Raw genomic sequence first — 21,942 nt, 5'->3', positions numbered from 1 at the left:
TTCTGTGTCAGCTTGCTCTGGGGACCCTGACAGGAGCACTTTGTAAATGTAGGAAGGGGCTGCCTGTCCCTGGGGGAGGGGAGTCACAGGCTGGGAGCCGTCTGCGGGCTCCTGGGAACCTGGGAGTGCAGGTGTGGGGTACGCGTTCCTTGCAAGTGTGATTGTTGATGTGGTCCATCTTGAAGCATGTTTATAATGTGTTTGTACTGTTGCCGGAGCAATAGACCCATGATTCACATCTCACAGCTTACATGGCTAGCGTCCTTCCCCTTTGCACTGAGTAGCTTCACGTAAGCCTGGATGCTTCTGTCCCAGCAGTGTCTGCCTCAGGGGCCCAGGCTGCCGGGCCAGTGTGTGAGAGGAAGACCCATGTCCCGTGTCTGGCCGGGTTAACATGGAGATGTGAGCTCAGGCCCCGGAGGACGTGGGAGCCCTGTAATCTGGCAGAGCGCCTAATCCGGCTTTGCTCAGCTCTGCTGGAAGCGGGCAGGGGGAAGAGTCTGAGGGGCTGCGAAGCCTCGTGGAGGAGGTGCTCCCAGGGGTGTGTCTCGCCAGAGCAGGGAGACGAATAGGGAAGGTTGTGCCCTGGACACTTCTGACAACGTCCCAGCTCTGGCTCTTCCAGAACATTCATCAGCACTTCTCGGACATCACTGTCTGTGTAGAACAGTGTCAGTGACCTCAGCCCTGGCTGGTGGGCACCCTGAGCAGGGAGCGTGACCCGGCCTCCGGGTTGCCTTGTGTGGATGAGGGTCATGGAAGAAGCATGGGCCACTCTCCACGTTTCTCCTCTTCTTAGAACTTGCCCCCCTGTGCACAGGGATTCCTCCTGGGGTCAGGTGCCTGCGGAGTGTCCGGCCCCTCTCAGGCAGGAGAGTAGGGTAAGGAGGCCATGGTGCTGGTGGCTGGGCATGGACAGAGGGCTGGGTGGCCTGGACCGTGTGAGGCTCTGTGTCAGTTTCGAGAGAGGAACAGCAGTGCCTGTGTAGCCTACCCACTGCCGTGCTCCAGGCTGGGGGACCCTGGGAGTTTTCACCTGCTAGTGACCGGGAGTTCAGTGATCTGTATTGCTCCTCTTTTTAGTGAGTGAGTTAGAGCTGCTTCTTCCTTTTTTTTTTTTTTTTTTGGCTGTGCTGAGCAGCATGTGGGATCTTAGTTCCCCGATCAGGGATCGAACCTGTGCCCCATGCCTGCAGTGGAAGCACAGAGTCTTAACCACTGGACCGCCAGGGAAGTCCCAGCTAGAGCTTCTGCTGTGTTAAAAATGTGCCCATAAGATGAAGGACCCAGATACCCTCCCGCAGACCCACTCTGTAATAGGACATGGGCTGGCCCTGCAACCTAGGCCAGCAGATTGAGGGTCCTGGCCTTCCACACCCAGGTTGTGCAACCATCACCTCTATCTAGTTCCAGAACATTTTCATTATCCCTAAAGGAAACCTGTACCCATTAAGCGGTCACTCCCCATTTCTCCCTTCCCCAGCCCCTGGCAACCACTAGTCTGCCTTCTGTCTCTATGAATTTAACTATTCTGGACATTTCATAGAAGTAGAATTGTACAATATGTGGCCTTTAGTATTTGTTTTCTTTTACTTAGTGTAGTGCTCTTGAGATTCATCCACGTTGTAGCCTATAGTTGTAGCCTGCAGTACTTCATTCATTTTATAATCAAATAAGAGTCCATTGTGTGACTCTACCAATTTTGCTTACCCATTATCCAACGATCAGTGGACATTTGAGTTGTGTCCACCCTTTGGCTATTGTAAATAGTGTTGCTGTGAACATATGTGTACAAGTACTTATTTAATACCTGCTTTCAATTCCTTGGGGCTGCACCTAGGAGTGAAATTGCTGGGTCATAAAGCAAATCCATGTTTAATTTTTTAAGGAACCTCCAAACTTTTCCACAGCAGCTGCGCCATCTTACATTCCGCCAGCAAAGGTGTGAAGGGTCTGATTTCCCCACATCCTCGCCAACGCTTGTTATTTTCCTTTTTCAATTATAGCCGTCCTAGTGGATGTGAAGTGTCAGTTGATTGTGATTTGTTTCTGAGCACCTGCTGTGTGCCCTGAGATTGTACTGTGATCATTGCCTTCACGGTCTCATTTTATCCTCCTGACAATCCGTTGAGGTGGGTAGAAATACCCCCTTTTTCTAGATGAGAAAGCTGAGTCCCAGAAAAGTTAATGACATATCTAAGGGCACACAGCTGGTAAGTGACAGAGCCAGGATTCTAAACCGGTGTTTGCTTCCACACTTAGTGCCCTTTCCATTGCCCTGCATGGGCCTTGTATCCTGTCCCATTGCGATTCTTCTTCTTTTATTTTTTGTGAGCAAATCTCATTCTCCTCATGCTCCGCTTGATTCATCCCTCTTAACAGCTTCCTCATCTTTTTTCTTCTAATGCTCTAATTTTCCTTCCTTTGTTAAAGCATAATCTCTCTTTGTACCTCTGCCTGTCTGTCTGCCGCCTCCTTGGCTCTTCTTCCCTGGTCACCCTGTCTCCCTTTCGTCCTGAAAGTGTGCTGCAGCCTTGGGGGGAGGGGTGAGCTTGGGGAGGGGAGGGAGTGGAGAACTCCCTGGGGACAGGGACAAAGAGGGATGTTCTGTGACTGGAGTCAGCCAGAGGCTCCAGGCATTGTAGACCCAGTGGAGGGGCAGGAAGGAGCTGGGGTACTGCCGCAGGAACCCCAGGCTTGAGTCTGGGCCCCAGGGCAGAGAAGTGGGGCGGGCAGTGGGGAAACAGGTGGGACCCCAGCCCACTTCAGCTCACCACCAGGCCCTGCTGATTTTCCCGGAGTGTCTGTTCTCTCATTCATGGGGATTTTACAGCCAGCTTCAACTCTGCTTTTCTATTTGTAAGCCAGACAGCCACCAAATTGAAGGGTAAAAGGCTCTAAGCTGCCAGACTGGAGCCAAGACAGGCAGCGAATTTGCTCTTTTACACTCCCTCGTAGTCCAAAGCACTTTTGCATTTCACAGCGAGTCCGTGTCTCATTAGGTCCTCCCACACTCCTCCAAGTAGGTGGGACCGACACTCTCCTCTTTATAAAGATGAGCCCACAACCTAGCTGAGCATCGGGCAGTGAGGCAGCCAGATCCCAACTCATTTTCTGGATATTCTTTCTCCCACAAAGAGGGTGGAAGAGAGGGAAAGTGTTGACTCTCTTTGGAAAGCACAGCGGCCTTATAAAGGGGTCAAGTTCTTTAATATTAAAAGCTTTGTGTTGCATATAGAATTAAATTTTGTCTCATGGTATCAATGTTGAGCAAATTTTTTAGTATAATCTTTTAAATAAACTTCATTTCCTCCGCCACACACAAAAAACGTTGTGCTGCCAGATCCAGACAGCACCGATGAGTGCCTCTGTCTGCCTGTGCCGTGCCGAGTGCTTGCTAGACATCATCTTGTGTAACCCTCACCAAAGCCCTGAGAGTAGATATGATTATCCCCATTTTACAGGGGGGAATACTGAGGGTCAGGAAAATCGAGAGATGGGGTGTTTGCCGTCACTGCAGGGAACAGCACAGGAAGAAGGGGTTTCACTGCATGATGCAGTCTGAAGTCAGATTGCTGCAACGAGTAGACCTTGGGACAGGTCATTAAGGGAGACTGTGGAACTGGCTCCTCTGATATACAAGGTCCTGAAGGTATCAGCACCTGGCAGAGGGCAAAGGGACATGCGGGGAGACCCAAAACACATGTCAGAGGAAAGTCCTGACTTCAGGAGTTATGGGAAGGGATGGGTTTTGTACCCAGCATCCCCAGTGGAACTGGGACCTGAAAAGGCTGAAGAGGAAGCCCACAGAGGAGACACCCTCCCCTGGCTCCTGAGTTTGGCAGGGCTGTTGTTTTTAACAGTGTTTGCCAATAATTTTGCACCTCGGCAGAAATGGAGCCCAGTGACTTCTGCCTGCAATTGGCACGGGCTGCTTCCGGTGCGTGAGCTGTGAGCTGGGGCCACTTTCTTTGTGTTTAACCCCTTCCCCCATGTGTACCTCACCCTGCCCCCACCCCCGCATACACAAAAAGAGCGAATATCTGACCCGGCCAGGGGTGTGCTGTGTGTAAAAATACATGGGGTTGAGCCATTTCCTGCTGCTTCCGTTGTTGCATGGCGATAAGACACTGGGACTCGGCTGTGGACAGTGGTCCTCCAACAGGCTGAGGCGGGTCTGGCCCTGGGAGAGTGGGGCTCCAGGCCCGCCTGCTTTCATCCGACCTTGCTTCCCATCTTTCCTATCTTCTGTGACCTTTCCTTCCCCTCTCTCCCTGCCCCCTATCCTTTCTCAGTCTCTCTGCTCCTTTCTTTGTGCCACCCTGATGCACTCAGGAAGCCTGCCTGCCTGCCTGCCTGCCTGCCTGCCTGCGAGGAAAAGGCGCTGTCCTCTCCCTCCTGCGCATTCACCTCCTTCCACGCTGGATGGCTGGTACCCCCAGGCCCCCAGCCTGGGCCCTGCTTCCCTCGGCCTGTGGGTTACTTCTGGGACTCGAGCCCTTGGGGACCCAGCCAGCAGGCAGGTGGGGGTGTGCTCCTCTCCCTGTCCTGGGAGACCGGGCAGGGCTGGGCGCTCCCGCCATCATGAAGCGGAAGAGGTTGCTGACGGCTCCAGGGAGCTGGAAGGTAAGGGCAGGGCTGGGAGAGGTGTCCGCTGAGGCAGGTGGCCCGCTGAGCTGCACTGGGGAAGCCCAGGTGGGGAGGGTGCAGGGGAGTGCTTCCTGTGCCTGCATGGGGCCCGAGTGTGGGCTCCGGTCAGCTCTGAGGGAGAGGCCTGCTCCGGGCAGGAGCCTTATGGAGGGCTGAGTCCAGAGGGACAGTGTGTCTCATCCCTGAGAAATAACCCCGTGACTGCAGTGAAGCCGCCTCAGACCTGCTTGGTCCATGTGATGGGGCAAAAAGAGTTCTGGGCTGCCAGTTCTGTCTTCCTGAAGCTGTTTGTCCCTGAGCAACGTGCTTGAACTCTCTGGGCCAAAGGAGGAGCAGGTCTGCCTAGACTGCATTTTAGGCTTGTTGTGGGGATTGGGTAAATAGCAGATGTGCAAGCCCTTCCTAAATGGCAGCTGTGAGGGAATACTGTTGTCATTGCCGTTATTCTTTCGGACTCTTAAAGTTTCCTGTTCATCCTGCATCCGTTTTCCAGGCAGTGAAACCAAGTCCAGAGTTGTCCAGGGACACACGAGAGACTCCTGTGGGCCCCCTCCCTTGGTTTCCTGATTGACTTACGCTTCTCCTGCTTGCCTTCTTCCCCAGGTCGACAAGGGGGACCTCGTGGCCCTGAGCCTCCCTGGCGGCCCTGGCCATGGTGACACCGATGGCCCCATCAGCCTGGACGTGCCGGACGGGGCCCCGGACCCCCAGCGGACCAAGGCCGCCATCGACCACCTGCACCAGAAGATCCTGAAGATCACAGAGCAGATCAAGATCGAGCAGGAGGCGCGGGACGACAATGTGGCGGAGTACCTGAAGCTCGCCAACAACGCCGACAAGCAGCAGGTGTCCCGCATCAAGCAGGTGTTCGAGAAGAAGAACCAGAAGTCGGCCCAGACCATCGCCCAGCTGCACAAGAAGCTGGAGCACTACCGCCGGCGCCTGAAGGAGATCGAGCAGAACGGGCCTTCGCGGCAGCCCAAGGATGTGCTGCGGGACATGCAGCAGGGCCTGAAGGACGTGGGCGCCAACATGCGCGCCGGCATCAGCGGCTTTGGGGGTGGCGTGGTGGAGGGCGTGAAGGGCAGCCTCTCGGGCCTCTCACAGGCCACCCACACCGCCGTGGTGTCCAAGCCCCGGGAGTTCGCCAGCCTCATCCGGAACAAGTTTGGCAGCGCTGACAACATCGCCCACCTGAAGGACCCTCTGGACGACGGGCCCCCCGAGGAGGCGGCCCGGGCGCTGAGCGGCAGTGCCACGCTCGTGTCCAGCCCCAAGTACGGCAGCGACGATGAGTGCTCCAGCGCCAGCGCCAGCTCGGCCGGGGCGGGCAGCAACTCGGGGGCCGGGCCCGCTGCGGCGCTGGGGAGCCCCAAGTCAAACATGCTGTACGGAGCCCCCGGAAACCTGGATGCTGTGCTGGAAGAGCTGCGGGAGATCAAGGAGGGCCAGTCCCACCTGGAGGACTCGATGGAGGACCTGAAGGCTCAGCTGCAGAGGGACTACACCTACATGACCCAGTGCCTGCAGGAGGAGCGCTACAGGTGTGTGCCGCCCGGCCCACCCCTGGGGAGAGGGGCCGAGCACCGGCTTTCACACTTGGTGGTAGCAGCAGACAGGGGAGCATCTAGAAGGGTCCTGGGCTGCTGGAAGGGGCCAGGAAGAGGCTCCGAGGACCCTTCCACCAGCTTCCAGGGCAGCTGGAAGTTAGGATTATGGGGCCTGTGGAAGGAAGGCTCTGCCTGTCTCAGGAGCTTTGAGCATCCCTACTTGATGATTACATGGTTGTTGTACAAAAGGGGAAACCGAGGCAGGAGCCAGCTACATGGCCTCTTATCTGGAGAGACTCTGGCTAAGAGCACTGACTCTGGAGCCAGGTTACCTGGGTTCAGATCCCAGCTCTACTATTTACTCTTTACCTTGAACAAAGTTCTTAATACTCTCTGTACCCGGTGTCCTCATCTGTGAAGCGGGAATAACGTGAATCCCTGTTCATAGGGTTTGTGAGGATTGAGTCCAAACCTGTGAAGTCACCGTATGTAGGTGTCTGGCATGGTCCATGTGAACATCCAGCCGAGGGTCCTGAGTCAGCCTGTCCCCTCCTTTCCTTCTGTCTGCTCTGCTTTTGCTCTGCGCCTCTCGTGTGGCATTTGGCACTTGCTCCTTGGGATTCTTAGGGATCTTTTCTTTAGTTAGCACTTTTTCTTCTTCATATATGTGAAGAAGGTTTGGAAAATTGAGGGGGAAACCTGCCTGAAAACTAACTACCCCCCTGCCCCCACATAGTAGTCATCTTCTGATATTTTGTACCTTCAGAGCAGGGATTGTGTCTCTATATCCCTGTGTCCCTGGTACCCAGGAGAACCTATTAGCCCAGGGCTTAAGGGCCGAGGTTGTTGAAGTCAGTCAATCCCTGACTCCTCCGTTCATGAGCTCTGTGATCTCAGGCAAGTTCCTCAACCTCTCTATGCCTCAGTCTTCTCATCTGTAAAATGGGGATGACACTAGTACTTATCTTGAAGGTTTGTGGGGAGGATCCTATGAGATAATGTGGCTAAAGTGCCTAGCCCAGAGCCTGCATATAAGAAGTGCTGTGTACGTAGTAGCTTTCATTGTTGTTGCTGTTAAAATTGGACAGGGCTGGACACCTGGGGTGGGTTGAGTCATTGTTGAGAATGAGTGAAATTGATCCTGGGGGGAGACAAGAGGCTTGGGGAGCTGGGACTGGTGTCATACCTTCTCCCTCCTCCAGGTATGAGCGGCTGGAGGAGCAGCTCAACGACCTGACCGAGCTTCACCAGAATGAGATGACCAACCTGAAGCAGGAGCTGGCCAGCATGGAGGAGAAGGTGGCCTACCAGTCCTACGAAAGGGCCCGGGACATCCAGGTACAGCAGCCTCAAGAGGAATCTGGGAGTGGGCTGGTTCCGCCCCTTCCCCTTAATCAAGACTTCCACTTCCCACCAGCCTCCCCAAATAGTCATCATTAAAGGACTCGGGCCCCTAGCTGCAGCTGATCACCCTCTACCCTGCCTGGCCTTCGGAGGGGGCACAGCACTGTCACCTCCTCTGAGGGGCAGGTAGGGTTTAGGCTGGGGGTCTGCCCGCCCTGACCTCCAATGCACCCACCCCTGTGTCCCTGCAGGAGGCTGTGGAGTCTTGCCTGACCCGGGTCACCAAGCTGGAGCTGCAGCAGCAACAGCAACAGGTGGTGCAGCTGGAGGGCGTGGAGAACGCCAACGCACGGGCGCTGCTGGGCAAGTTCATCAACGTGATCCTGGCGCTCATGGCCGTGCTGCTGGTGTTCGTGTCCACTCTCGCCAACTTCATCACACCCCTCATGAAGACCCGCCTGCGCATCACCAGCACCGCCCTCCTGGTCCTCGTCCTCTTCCTCCTCTGGAAGCACTGGGACTCCCTCACCTACCTCCTGCAGCACGTGCTACTGCCCAGCTGAGCGGCCGGCCTGTCCCGACCCCGTGCTCTCCCCAGCCCCCCGCTGGCCATGCTTCTCCGGGGGGACCCTGGGACTCCCGAGTCCTTGGACTTCTTCATGTGTCCAGTTTGGCTTCCTGCCCAAACTGTCCATTCCAGCAACTTCTGCCCCCTTCTCTGTCCTTGCTTCTTCTGTCCAGTGCCTCCTCCCTGTTGGCCTGAAGGGAGCCGTAAGTGTAGCCCTGGCTGGAGGTGGTGGGGGCGTTGGTGGCCAAATGGAGCAGAGGACACCCGGATGGACTGTTTTGATAATTTACAGTCACACAAGGGCTCCTCCCAGCTGATGCAGATGCCATGGGTCAGGAAGGCCAATGAGAAGAGGGGCAGGAGAGGGCCATGCCTTGGCTTTCCTAGGGAACAGCCCATGCTGGAGGCAGCTCCGGCTCCCTCTTTGTGGAGATGGTCAGGATGAAGGCAAGAGTTTCCACTGGCCCTGGGGAAGCTCCCCAGCTCACCCCTCCCTCCTCCAGAGCTGGGTTGAGGCTGGGTTCTGGGTTGGGCCCTTCTGGGATCTGAAGGATGCAGGCTCTGGAGGCCAGTTGGGTGTGGCTTTGGATTTGTGTGTTCCCTGTTATTCTTTCTGCCTGTCCCTGGATCTGCTCTTTTCAGGGAAAGAGACCCCAGGGGTCCCGAGCCTCAGCCCAAACTCTTAGGGTTCTGTTTATTTATTTATTTATTTGTTCCTTTGTCCCTTATCCCCCTGAGCTCCAGGGAGAGGTCCCCCCCAACCTCCCTCCCCGGTCCTCTCTCTGAAGCCAGGGCTGCTGCTTGGCTGTCAGGCACTTCCATGCCATTTAGATCTGGAGACTCCTGGCTGGGGGAACTGGGGCAGAGCCGCCCAGCCCCACTCTCCCAAGCAGAGCCTCAGCCTCTTTTTATACGTCTGTTTATTCTGTATGTGTGTATTTGTGTGGGGGAGGTTGTCTGTTGCTTTCCTTTTTTTAAGGCTCTGGAGTGTTGTGTATGGTTTCTCTTCACATCCCAGCCTCCCCAAGCGCACTTCCAAGAAGAGAGGGGATTTCTCGGAAAAGGAGAGAGAAATCCCCTGGAACAGGGGAGGGCAGTGCCTGCCAGCTGTTGTGGACCTTCCCGAGAAATAAATATCCTCTAAGTTTTCAAACCATCCCGTCTAGCGTTGGTTGATTAGGCTGTTTCCATGGAAACCACCGAGTCTCTCCCAACACTCAAGCATTCTGGGTAACACAGACTGGACCTCACCTGTTGGCCTGTGGCCTTCATCCTCCAGGATCTGACATTGAACAAAGCGTCATCCACCCTTCCCATTTGCTTTCCACAGCCAAAGCTCTGGCCTGGGTGATACGGAGGTGAGATGATGTCCACCCCATCCAGCCCCGCTGGAGTGCTTTCTAGGAGGAGGGGAATTGGGAGAGATTTCCTTAGTTTGGAGAACATAAGCAGCTGGAGGCCTCGATGACAGCAGTCATGCCCAGGTATGGCCACAGGAGGGCAGCAGAGTCCTTATTCAGCACTTTCTTAGGGTTCAGCTCCAAAGACTAGCATCTGTTGGCGTTAGCTTGGCCTTTCAATTCTGTCCAGCCAGAGCAGAGATCACCTGCCTTGAGCACAGAGGCCAGGCCCTCAGTGTCTGCTCTGGTACTGTATTTCCCACCCCTGACAGTTGAGGGCACCCACAGAAGGCACTGGATTCCCAGCAGGAACCCTGTGGGAGCTCAGTGGGCCCACCTGAGTCTCCCTACTGTGAGAAGGAGATGCCCCCAGTTCATGAAGGCAGGAGGGCTGTAGGGAAAGCACCTACCCCAGACCCCTGGCCCATAATTAGTGCACGTGTGGTCAATTCCCATCTCTCTGGGCCTCAGTTTCTACATCTGTAATATGGATGGATGCAGTAGCTGCTAATTTCAAAGGGCTCTGACATTCTGTGGTTCTGTAGGTCTGAGAAGTCAGGTTACAGATGTATCCATGACCTTGGGCTTTAGGGGACTTTAGGAGTCAGGGACTGTGCCCTTAACTGAATCAGAGAGGGTGCTGTGCTGGCGCTGGCAGGAGGGCAGCATTGATGGTTCATCTTCACCCTCTATAACCGGGTAGGAGTTTCACCAGGTGACCTTACAGGGCCTTCCAACAATGTCACTCCTGGGCCCTGCACCACCCATTTCTTTCAACCACACGCACACCTCCCTTGGGGGCCACGGGCTCTGGGCCAGGAGCCCACATTCCTGGGCCCCAGGTGGGGGGTGGCTGCTCCAGGCTGCAGACATTTCCCACATTCCTCCCCAAGGTCAGGTGCCTTCCCTGCATTGGTTCTTAAATGTCACTGCCTGCCACAGTCCACACTGAAAGGGAGGAGGGAAGAGGGAGGCTGGGGGATGACATTCTCAGCTGATCCTGAGGCTGCAAAGTAAACAAACAGCCCTAGGAGAGGGGAACATCAGCCCCGGCTACAGAGCCATCTTCTGCAAAAAAGGACGGAACAGGCAGACCCTATATTTGCCTCTTTGTGACAAGGGGCTTCTCGCTAAGCCCAGGCCCCAACTAGGAGTTGCGTTTCATTCCTCTGACAGTCACTGCCATTCCTTGTTTATGTCTGAGCCTCTCTCCACTCTGTAAAAAGGGGACAAATTGCTCCAATCTGGACCTGCCTGCCCCTCCCACCAGGGGTCACAGGGTGAGACATTGAGTCAGGGTGGCCTCTGCAGGGGACCACCCTCCTTTAGACTGCAGGACCAACGGGCAGGCTTTCTCCCAGGGGGTCCGTCCTGCAGGTCCCAGCCCCACACCTGGGGTTCAGAGGGCCCAGCCAGGCCAGCACACTCCCGCAGCCTCAGTGGCCCAGGCTGGGGGCAGCTGAGAACTCAGCTCTGCTTGGTGCGGTAGTGCTCCAGCAGCACTTGGCGGGCAGCTGGCTGGCCTGGAGCCGGCGTATTTGCTGTGCCATGTTTGCTGTGCCCGTGCAGAGCTGGTGCTCCCTGCCAGCCTCGTGGAAACGGTGGCGCTGCAGCAGGTGCAGCCTGGGCCCACACCAAAGCCTTCAGACGGCACGGGGCAGAGGGCAGTGACCTGACCCCCGCACCTCCAGGTGACTCAAGGGTGATTCTGGGGAGAGGGGGAGGCAAAGGAGGAAAGACCTGGGGCCACAGGGTGGGAGAGGAGGGGAGCTTTAGCCGGGACGCCTGGATGGATCCATGTGGCAGGCCCCCGTCAGTGACAGGGCCCTTAAGTGAGGTCTGGTTTCCAATGTAAGAGCCTGGGCTTTGGAGCCTGCAGCTCTGGGCTCCAGTCCCAGTGCTGCCACTCACCTCAGACAAGGTTCCAGTCTCAGATTAGCCTCCTCCTCTGCCCATAGGAAAGCAAATGGCATCTGGCTCACAGGTTTGGGGTGCAGGAGAGAGGACATTCTGCGTGTCACACCTTAGCCTGGTGCCTAGAACGTAATAAGGGACTAACCAAGGCAAGTTATGACTCCTCCTCCTTCCTGAAGCCAAGGGGATGTTCAAGTGCAGAACTGCTCAGAGACGTCTAAGGCAGACCCTACAGAAACGAGCAAGGCTGAGGGTGACTGAGGAGGTTTTGGTCTCCAACTCCTGAAGGCTCAGTAGAGGCCCTCACAGCTCCCTTTCCCTGCGAGCTGAGAGCCTGCTTATTCCAGACACCTTTCCTCTAGGACTTGCAGACAAAGCCGGCCCAGTCCCAGGGAGTCAGGCCCCAGCTTGAGACAGGACTGGATGAGGCCTGCCTGGCCCAGGCCGGCTGCCTCCACCCGGGTCCTGTGAGTATATCAGTGCTTGGGGCCCAGCCTTCTCCAGACCACGGGCCCAGGTGTGTGCTCAGGGATCAGCATCAGCAGGCCCAGGTTTGAGTGGAGGCTCAGCCACTCAGCGCTGGCTGTGAGGTTGCAGGCTTCCGTCTCCTCGTCGAAATAAGGATGCCTGGGCTGCCCAAGTGGCAGGGCATTCGTGAGGCTCGGAGGAGATGTTAAATATGGGTGCCTGCACCCCAGGTTCCCAGATCTCTCTCCCTATGGGAGACAACTGTCAGGATGCTGCTGGGCCATCTGGGGTCCCCACAGAGGGCTCTGACCTGCTCGGGGCCAGGCCTGGGGCAGGGCTTGAGAAAGTGGCTGGCAGTGGCGCCTCAGGCTGAAGGCTTGTAGCCAACCCCCCAGTGGAGCTGGAAGGAGGAGGCTCGGCCTCCACCACGCGTGCGGGGACAGAGGTGGAGAGGGAGGGAAGGCTGGGACTTGTCCCAGCACATCCAGACCTGCCAGCAGGACCTGAGTCACCCAGCTAGCTAGAAGGACAGTCTAGGTCGGTGACGGCGGCACTGCTTCCCACACTCGGGTCCTCGCAGAAGAGCCCTCCCTCCCCGGTAGCCGATCCCTGTCTTTGGTTCCCCCGCCCTCCAAAGTCTAACTGTCAAGATGAGGGGCCCAGTGGTGCTCAATAGACCACCTCGGCCATGCCCCTGCCCCCAGGCAGCCACCCACCAAGTTGGCTCTGCTTCCAAAAGCACCCGGAGGAGATTCCACAAGCTCTGGGTGCCTGGACCCTGCTGCCGGCCAACCTCCCAGCCTAAAGGTCCTTTAATTGCCTTACTCTGGTTGTTCTTGTAGCGATTTCAGCTCACTGAAGAGAAGACTGAAGTAAATCCTTTAGAAAGATCTGGGTCTCCAGCTGGTTTGGGCGCTCTGATCTCTGGGCTCCTACAGGAAGGCTGAGTTCTCTCTGTACCACTCTCTTGGGTCCCTTTGTTCTTTTTCTACCTGAGCCCAGCCCCAAGCACCCAGAGTTGAGGTGGAGGTGAGGAGGGGAAGATTTCCCACGAAATTGGGCATTAAATAAACTCATGCAAGAGACAAGTCACCAGCACAGACCTGTTATATGTCTCTGGCTGGTCCCCTCCTCATCTTCTCAGCCAGGCAGGGCCAGGCCAGGCCAAGGATGGGAAGACCTGAGAGATGGCAGCGTGGATGCTGAGGAGGAAGGGGCTGACCAGGGGTCCCATTCCTTCCTCTGCATTTCCTTCTCTGCTGGTCTTGGAGCTCTCATCAGAGATGGGCAGCCTGTAGTCCAGGTAGCCTGTAACCCAAACCACTAGCTTTAGGTTCAGTGAAATTCAAGAAATGCAGTTTTGAACACCTGCTCTGTGCCAGGCACTCAGACACAAAGAAAAGTAAGACATGGTCCATGCCCTCATGGAGCTCACAGCCTAGTGGGGACACACATACACACACACACATGGGGACACACACACACACACACACACACACACAGCCCTCTAACACAGAGGCAGGAAGAGATAAATGCTGCAGCAGGGGATGGGGTGAGAAGTCCAGGGAGGGAGAGCTCCACTCTGATAGGGACCTTTGGGGAGGTTTCTCAGAGCACTGAAGGATGGGCAAGAGGCAAGAAGGGAGAGTGTCCCAAGCAGATAGTTTTGGTCAGGTTCTGGGCTTGCAGGTGAGACAGAGGCATCGTTACATGGTTTGAAGGGATATGCGGTGTTTCAGGCATCAGTACTGCCCAGCCTACACCCCAGAGGGCAGGATACCTGGGGAAGGGGCTTCTAAGGCCACTCCAGTGAGAGGGAGAGGGAAGAGGGGAAGGGAACCCCCACTCCAGAACTTATGGGACTTGGGGGTTTCAGAGGGGTGTTGGTGCTTGAAAGAGAAAGGGAAGGTGAGGGGAGTTTGGGGAGAGAAGGGAAAGGGTGAGCATTCTCCTCAGGAAGATCTGGGACCATCCGGAAGTCTAGGGACTTGGGGGCTAACACTCAACTATGCTGTGTGATACTGAGACGGTCATGCAACCTCTCTGGGCTTTAGGGTCCCCACCTCCACACAAATGGAGAATTTAGGATGGAGAGATTGACGAAGCTAGTGAGTTTCTGGGAAATCCAGGAAGTATCTCTGTGAAGCAGACTCAAGGGCAGGCTCCCGGTGTGGTGGAGAGGTGGCTTGGTTTGGGTGAGGTCTGTGAGCAGGAATGCGCGCAGACAGAGGAGTCGGGACCGGTGTTCTAACCGTGGGGAGTCTTCACTGCTGGACGCCCAGGTTGTGGGGAGGGCATCTGGAGGTGAGTCGGAGAGCAAGTTTGGCTCCAAAGGCTCTCCTGGCCTCCCTCTCACCTTTCCCCGGGAGCAGGGCAAAAGATGAGAGAATGCCAGGGTTCTCTTCTCCACTTGGCAGCTGTGAGATTAAAAGGGAGGTGACTTCCACGCACAGCCGTGTTCTGCTCAGGTATGATTTTGAGGGTGTGGGGAGACCCCTCCCCACCCCGGCCCAAAGTCATCGCAATATCAATCCCTTTTCCTATCCAAGGCCTCACAGCTAACAATGCTTTTTGTGTACATGGATTCATTTTATCTCCACCATAACCCTAGTGGGTAGCTAGAGAGGTGACATGAGACTCCACTTAAGGATAGCAAACCGAGTCTCAGAAAGATGAGGGGAACTTACTCATGGACACAGCTGGTGAATGGCTGCCCCAGGACAAACCCAGGCTTGCTGACAACGCCACCGCAGCTGTAGCTGAAGCCTGACACCCACAGGTAGGCTAAGCGTTGCTTGTTACATGTACAAACGCAGGTGCCCCTACGAGGGGTAAACCTTGAGCCATTCACACCTTAGTATGAATTTGTTTATCCCACTGAACACTTTCTTTACTCTGCCAGAGAAAGACAAGGTTAGGGTTTGAGAGGTTGAAGAAAAAACATTTTCAAGGAGGCAGAAAGGGAAAAAAAATTTTCTACAAATTCCATTGACTTTCTATTTTTTCCCAAGGCTAAGTCCTTTGAGCCACAGAGCTTAATGCCAACCCCAGAGGGAAAAGCCTAGGGAGGATCCAAAGGAACAATTTATTCATCTGTTCATCAAACCTACATGAACATGTTTTATGTAAGAGATGGAGGATACTGAGGTGAACTAGACAAACTCTTTCTCTTCAAACATCTCAAAATCTATCCAGGAAGACAGAGGTAAAAAAATGACAACGGAGGGCTTCCCTGGTGGCTCAGTGGTTGAGAGTCTGCCTGCCAATGCAGGGGACACGGGTTCGAGCCCTGGTCTGGGAGGATCCCACATGCCGCGGAGCAACAAAGCCCATGCGCCACGGCTACCGAGACCGTGCTCTAGAGCCCGCGAGCCACAACTACTGAGCCCGAGTGCCACAACTGCTGAAGCCCGTGTGCCTAGAGCCCGTGCTCCGCAACAAGAGAGGCCACCACAATGAGAAGCCCGTGCACTGCAGCAGGGGGTGGCCCCCGCTCACCGCAACTAGAGAAAAGCCCGCGGGCAGCAACGAAGACACAATGCAGCCGAAAATAAATAAATTAAAAAAAAAAAAAAAAAAAAAAGACAACGGAGCTTGGTAACTGCTAAAACGAAGTTATGATCTAAGAAAGAGCAGCTAGCTGCTGGAGGGGAGCTGGATTAGCAAAGTTCTCTTCCCTCGATGACACATCTTTCATCACACATTTTTCGCCCATCCCAGCACCTCATAAGCCTTCCAGCCAGACAGTCCTTTCTGTCACCTCACTTAAGTCTCTCTTGCTCAGCAGTGCCCAGTAACCCTGGCCATGCCCAGTGATCCCAGCCTGTGACCTCAGCAGCTAGGTGAAGGGCCATGAGGCCTTTATGGAATCTCTGGCCAAGACTCCCATTATACATATGAGGAAACTGAGGCCCAGATAGAGGTGGTGACTTGCTTGAGATTGCCACAGTGAGGCGGTGCTGAGCCTGGGCTCTCACCTGCAGCTGTGCACATCACGGCAAGCACACCTGGAGGGGTTTGGCCGAGGAACCCCTGTGCTCTGTACAGGGTCGGAGAAGGAAGGTAAGGTGGCTGAGGGGGAGGCAGTAGAGGAAGGTAGAGGAAGCTCTGAAGCCGAGGAGGAAAGAGAGGGCAGGGAAGAGGGCACTCATCAGGAAGGGCTCAGATGGTGACAGGGCAGCAAACTTTCTTCTAGAGGTCAGCATCAGGAGTTCCCTGGTGGCCTAGTGGTTAGGATTCCAGGCTTTCACTGCCGCAGCCCAGGTTCAGTCAATCCCTAGTCGGGGAACTGAGATCCCGAAAGCCGCGTGGCGCGGCCAAAATAAATAAATAAAGCCCGGCATCATCATCCACAGTCTGTCTTATTGAACCCTCAAAGGCCAGGCCTACTTAAAATTAAATGTAAGTTAATTAAAATTCAATAAAATTAAAAATTCATTTCCTCGGCTGCACTAGCTACATTTCAAGTGCTCAGGAGCTACGTGTGGCTGGTGTCTGCCGTACTGGACAGCACAGATGGAACGCATTTCCATCATGGCAGAAGTGCTGTTCCAGACACTTTACATGTATAATCTCATTTAAATAATATTTCTTGAGAATGATTAATACATGTTTGTCGTAGAAAATTTGAGGGAACTTCAGTCACAGATGATGCCCTCCACCCACTATTAGCATTTGACATACATCTTTCTAGCCTTTATTTTTCCTTTAAAAGAAAATTCAAATAATGCACAGTCGGTGTAAAAAATGCAAACAATATGGGGGCTGGAGAGTAAAAATGTTGTCCCTACGCAGGGGAAAGCCCTGTCAGCAGCTTGGCACGTGTTCCTCCTGAGTCTGCCTTTCCCTCAGCCCCACGGTCTCAGCAACACTGAGGGGCTGCTTTAACCACAGAATCTCTATTTCACTGGCTCTGCCCTCATCCACCTTCGAGAAGACTTCCGGTCCCTCCCCTTCCACTAACCCGAAGTGCCACAGGCCCGGGACCCTCGCAGTGGCCTCTGCTTTGGACCCAGAAGCCCCTCTCTCCTCTTTCTTCACCCAGCCCTGCTCTCTGCGACACCTCATCAGGTCCTGGGGAAGGGGCGCTATATCTTGTTACCTCACCCCCGTCATTTCTCCCAGCCATCCTCGGAGGCCACGGCAGAATAGCAGAGTGGTCCAGAGCGCGGGCCCTGGGATCAGACAGTCACAGGTTATGTCCCAGCTCTACCACTCATCAGGATTCCCGAGATCCTGCACGATGTATCTGAGCCTCAGTTTTCTCATCTGAAGGTTGGAGAGACTATCTACCTCAAACTGTTTGCTGTGAGAGTTAAATGAGATAATAGATGTAACACATTCTGCATTTCGAGAAAGTAATTATTGTCATTTTGCAGATGAGAAAACTGAGGCTCAGCGAGACCTAGGTACTTCTCAAGGTCCTGCTGGCAGGAGGTGGCAGGAACCAGGGTTCTAACCTATGCCTGTCTGGCTCCAAAGCCCACGCTGCTGACCCCACAGGGCCATCCCTTTCTTAACCTCGCTCCTACCCTCCAGAACACCTTCATATGGGTCCAAAAAAGCAAAGAAGCAAGGGAGGCAGCAGGAGAACTGTCAGGTGGCTCTAAACCTCAGACTTTTCCCAGGTCAGAGGCCTGCCGGAGCCAGGAGGGCAGCAGTCTCCTGTCATGCGGCCCCCCAGCTTCCCACTGCAGACTGGGTGTCCTGCTGCTTGTGTCTGCTCTCTGCAGACCTCAGTTTCTCCATATATATAACAGCCCTGACAGTCTGTCATTTTGCACTTCTGTGACCTCCAACCCCAGAAGTCATCAGGGACCCAGACTCGACTGGAGACAGGAGGCCAGCCCTGTGCCTCAGACCAGACCAGGCCCTGGTGAGGGGCTGACCCGCAGTTACCTCACTCTCCCTAGGCTCCCCTGGGGCCCTGAGGTGGGGCGCGGTGCTCGACAGGCCTGCTGGGTGAGGGCAGGTTTGGAAGGAGGTTTAGGAAGGGTGTGGCAGGGAGGGTGTGCCTGGCAGGCTCAGGTGAGGTCACTAGAGAGGGGGCACGCCTGCCAGATTCCTCGGCTGTGCCAGACAGGGCCGGGCAGCTTCCCCTGCAGACCACGTCTCTGGGCTCCTCTGTGGGACCCCCATCCTTCGTGAAGGGTGAGCGGAGTTGGACGAACTCCCCTCAACATCCATCCAAGGCCAACTCACAGGCGCTCCCCTGCTGGGTGGCGGGCCAGGAGGGCCCCAAGAGCTGTGAGGACAGGAGTGGGAAACCTGTCCTCATCGGCCCCGCTGGCCAGAGGTTTGTCTCCCCCAGCAACCCTCCCCAGAGGGAGCAGGAGCAGACAATGGCCATGGGTGATTCACCAGTGAGCCATCTTCCCATCCCCACCCCTCTGGCCTGCCTAGGACAGCCCATCCTGTCTTTCAAGGGGGCTGGAGACCAGCCTTTCTGGCCATCAGCTTCCTCTCTCCTCACCCAGCCCTGCTCCCCGCTGTGTGCAAGACAGCAGGGTCCATGGAGGAAGGGATTCGACCACAGTTGATCCAGGCAGTCAGAGAAGACTCCTTTGTGAAAGCAGGCAGAGGCCTCAGGGGCCCAGATCTGGCTTGCTGTTCCCTGCCCTGCCCCTTCTCCCCTCTACAAGGCAACACCCATTCTCCCTGAGTCCCACGAGAGGAATGATCATTGTCTCTTCTTCCTCTTCTTCTGGGATAGAGCTTAGACCCTGTAATTTATTCCCTTCCAAAAGACCAAATATGTGGGGTAGTGGGGAGTTCCAGTCCAACCACCCCATGGAGCTCACTGTTAGAAAATATTTCCTTTTACTGAGTTACTATCTGCCTCCCTATAGAATCCACTAGACAGCACTTCAAGAATTTAATGTCCACTCGCAGTCTCCGTCTACTCTGTAATTCTTTGCTCTGAGCCAAATACCCTCAGTTCTTTTAGTCATTCCTCCTAAGACTGGTTTCAAGACATTTTGACAGCTTGGCCTGTGTCCCCTGGAAATATTTCCATTTATCTGCACTCTTATAGTAACATGGTATCTAGAATGGGACTTGGCATTCCAGTCAAGATCAGGCCAACATAGAGAACAGTACAGAACAATCACCTCCTAGACTTTGGCATGATATAGATCCCATGAGCTCTATTGTCGTGCTGGCCTGCACTGAACTTGGGCTCAGCAAACACCTCCTTGGCGATTTTGGACTCATGTGGCTGTTTAGACACGTCCTTGTTGAGTGGGTACACATAGGTCACTCAGCCTGCGTGACTGTTGCCTCCAACGATTCGGACGCCCCTCGGCCTTCCTGGGTCGGGGTTCCCTGGCAGATGACCCCCAGGGATGAAGCCCAAGGCTCAGGCAGTGGCTCTCAACAGGTCTGCACTTGTCCACTCTCTTGAGGGTCTGATGAAAAGCTCTGCATCATCTTCCCAGAAAACGTACCTTCTCAAAAAACCTACAAATGCCACCAGGACTCCCTGCAGAACATCGGGACCCCAGGTTAGGAATCCCCATCTGGAAGATGATGCCTGAAAAGTAAACTCTGAGACAGCCTCCCTGTTCTAACCATGGGGGCTCAGGACACCCACAAAGTAACAGCCTTTCACACCAGTGCTGTGCTTTACAGCTCACAAAGTGTGTTCACACATATTGCCTCGGACAGACCTTAGAGTACAGATTATACTTGAACAAATAGGAGGTCAACGTCCACTGACTTGACCAAGGTCACACAGCCAATCTGGGCAGAGCCAACACTCTCCTTCTCACATGGGGCCTCAGAGGAGCCAACACAGTCTGTCCGACCGTGGGGAAGACACAACAGAGAAATGGCTGCCCTTGGCCTCAGGGGAGATTGGTCCTGACCGTTCCTGACCGTGCCCAGCGGGCTCCTGCTGCTGCTCCAGAGAGACACACCCAACCTGCCCCCGTGCTGAGCTGTGCTTCTAACAGCCTCCCTCGTGGCACAGCAGTGAGGGGCCAAGCTACCAGGCTGCAGCTTGTGAGAGAGGAGAGACAAGGGCAGAAACCAGGCCTGGAGCCTGAACCCCAGGAACCCGGGGGACAGAAAAAGAGCCCCTGGACCCTGCCTCTCCCTAGACAGCAGACACCTTACTTGGCAGGGGCATATCCGAGGATAAAATGGGGCTGGAGAGGGGGTGGCAGTCAGGATATTGGAGCACATCTGAGTGAACGAGGTTTACATACAGGCACCAGACTTGACTGTTTGAGGTCAGTGTTTAAGTTTGCAAGGAATTCTTGCTCCTTAAAAACCCCTCTACTTGACTCAGAAAACTCCTCAGCCTGCAACACTCAGCTCACTCCCTCCACGAAGCTTTCCCCAATGTCCTGTGTAATGACGGTGCCCCTAGCAGGCTGGAGCTCTGGACTCAACATCCCACCCTGGTCCCTGGCAACAGGGGCTCAATCCATGTTTGTTCAGTAAGCTCTAGACACCAGAAATGACTGACTGTCTTTTGTCTCTACCTGTTCTGTGACTTCGAACTGGGTCCCAAACCTCCATGGTCAACGAAAGCCAGCCCGCCTCAATACACACACACTCACCCACTTTAACTGGAAGCCAATAATGGCCTTTAGAAACCCTCTCAAGAAGCATCTAACAGGTTTTCCCAGGCTGGGACGTGGCGAGGGAGAAGGATCAAGAAAGAATACTGTCATTTTTATGTCTTTCCCCAAACTGGGTTATTTTCCTTTGCTCCAAACAGTTGGCAGAGATGTGTGGGCAGAGAAAGGGTCTGGCACTTGGCGTGTTGCTCTGCAGGCATCTGGGTGGTTCTCCACCCTCAGCTGGTTTGCAGCCCGGGCTGGGGCTGGGGGTTGCCAAAGGGAGGGGCCTGGTGTGCAGTGGGTAGGTTGCTGCTCGGGCCTTTGATCATTAACTCTTATCAAAAAGAGTTCATAGGGCTTCCCTGGTGGCGCAGTGGTTGAGAATCTGCCTGCCAATGCAGGGGACACGGGTTCGAGCCCTGGTCTGGGAAGATCCCACATGCCGCGGAGCAACTAGGCCCGTGAGCCACAACTACTGAGCCTGCGCGTCTGGAGCCTGTGCTCCGCAACAAGAGAGGCCGCGATAGTGAGAGGCCCGCGCACCGCGATGAAGAGTGGCCCCCGCTTGCCGCAACTAGAGAAAGCCCTAGCACAGAAACGAAGACCCAACATAGTAATCAATCAATCAATAAATCTTTAAAAAAAAAAAAAAAAAAAAGAGTTCATAAATTTGTGTTGGTTTTATGCGTCTTTCTCCTCCACCGGACTCTGGAGGGTGGGAACCACATTTATTCAATTCAGAATCCTCAGGGCTGGGTACAATGCCAAGTATAGAGTAATGCTAAATACATGTTGAAGGCAAAAAAATAAAATAATTTTTTAAAAAAGCACCAAAACCTCCCTCCTAGTCTTATTTCTGGGGCACCCCTGCCTCTCTTAAAGGAAAGAGCTTCTTAGAGCTTCCCTATGCTGATGGGAGGAGGGACCTGTCATTGGCCTCCATTCTAGCTGGAGGTGTGGGCCCTTCTCCCCTGGGCTGCTCCTAAGACTAGTTCTTTGTCTCTGTTATTTCTAGCCCCAAAAGTGTGTCTTAGGTTTCCTGCCACCTGGCCTGACGGCCCAATCGCCCCAGCTATATCTCTGCACAGCCCCAACCAGACATGGAGATTCACCCCTGGCTTCCTGACAGCTCTCACCCCTATGGCAACCACAACTATTTTTAGCAGAGGTCAGGGGGGCCGAATGACCTCACTGCCTCATGTTTTTGACATCCTCCGGAGACCTCAGTCCTCCCAACGTTGGGTCTCACTTTCCACTGTTTTTGCTCATCCTCCAGCTGCCTGGGTTTTTTGGAGTGAGTCTCGGGCCCAGCTCAGGGAAGACCCTTTGTCCCCGCGCCCCCTCCTGGCTGTAACCCCCAGCCCTCAGCATTTAGGGCCCGCAGACCCATTCGTTTTTCTCAAAGTTGTCAGAAATTCTCCATCCTTTCCTGGGTCAGAATCCCAACATCTGACTCAAGTTCTCAGTCTAACCTAAATCTT

At 54.7% G+C, this 21,942-nt stretch overlaps 1 protein-coding gene across 4 annotated transcripts in view; it reads left to right on the top strand.

Moving 5' to 3' along the window:
* The window catches only part of TMCC2 (transmembrane and coiled-coil domain family 2), a 37,168-nt gene extending 27,898 nt beyond the window's left edge, over nucleotides 1-9,270 (top strand). For all 4 annotated transcript variants that reach the window (XM_082462063.1, XM_082462061.1, XM_082462062.1 and 1 more), the window contains 3 exons: nucleotides 5,254-6,194; nucleotides 7,403-7,538; nucleotides 7,796-9,270. In XM_082462063.1, the coding sequence (XP_082318189.1) occupies nucleotides 5,254-6,194; nucleotides 7,403-7,538; nucleotides 7,796-8,107 (1,389 nt within the window). In that variant the 3' untranslated portion in view covers nucleotides 8,108-9,270. The remainder of the gene's footprint in view (nucleotides 1-5,253; nucleotides 6,195-7,402; nucleotides 7,539-7,795) is intronic.
* The last annotated feature ends 12,672 nt before the right edge of the window (nucleotides 9,271-21,942 follow it).

Source organism: Balaenoptera physalus, assembly GCF_965194825.1.
Source record: "Balaenoptera physalus genome assembly, chromosome: 1".
Lineage (NCBI taxonomy): Eukaryota > Metazoa > Chordata > Mammalia > Artiodactyla > Balaenopteridae > Balaenoptera > Balaenoptera physalus.
Note: the sequence above shows the minus strand (reverse complement) of the source record. Positions and strands in the feature narration are given on the sequence as shown.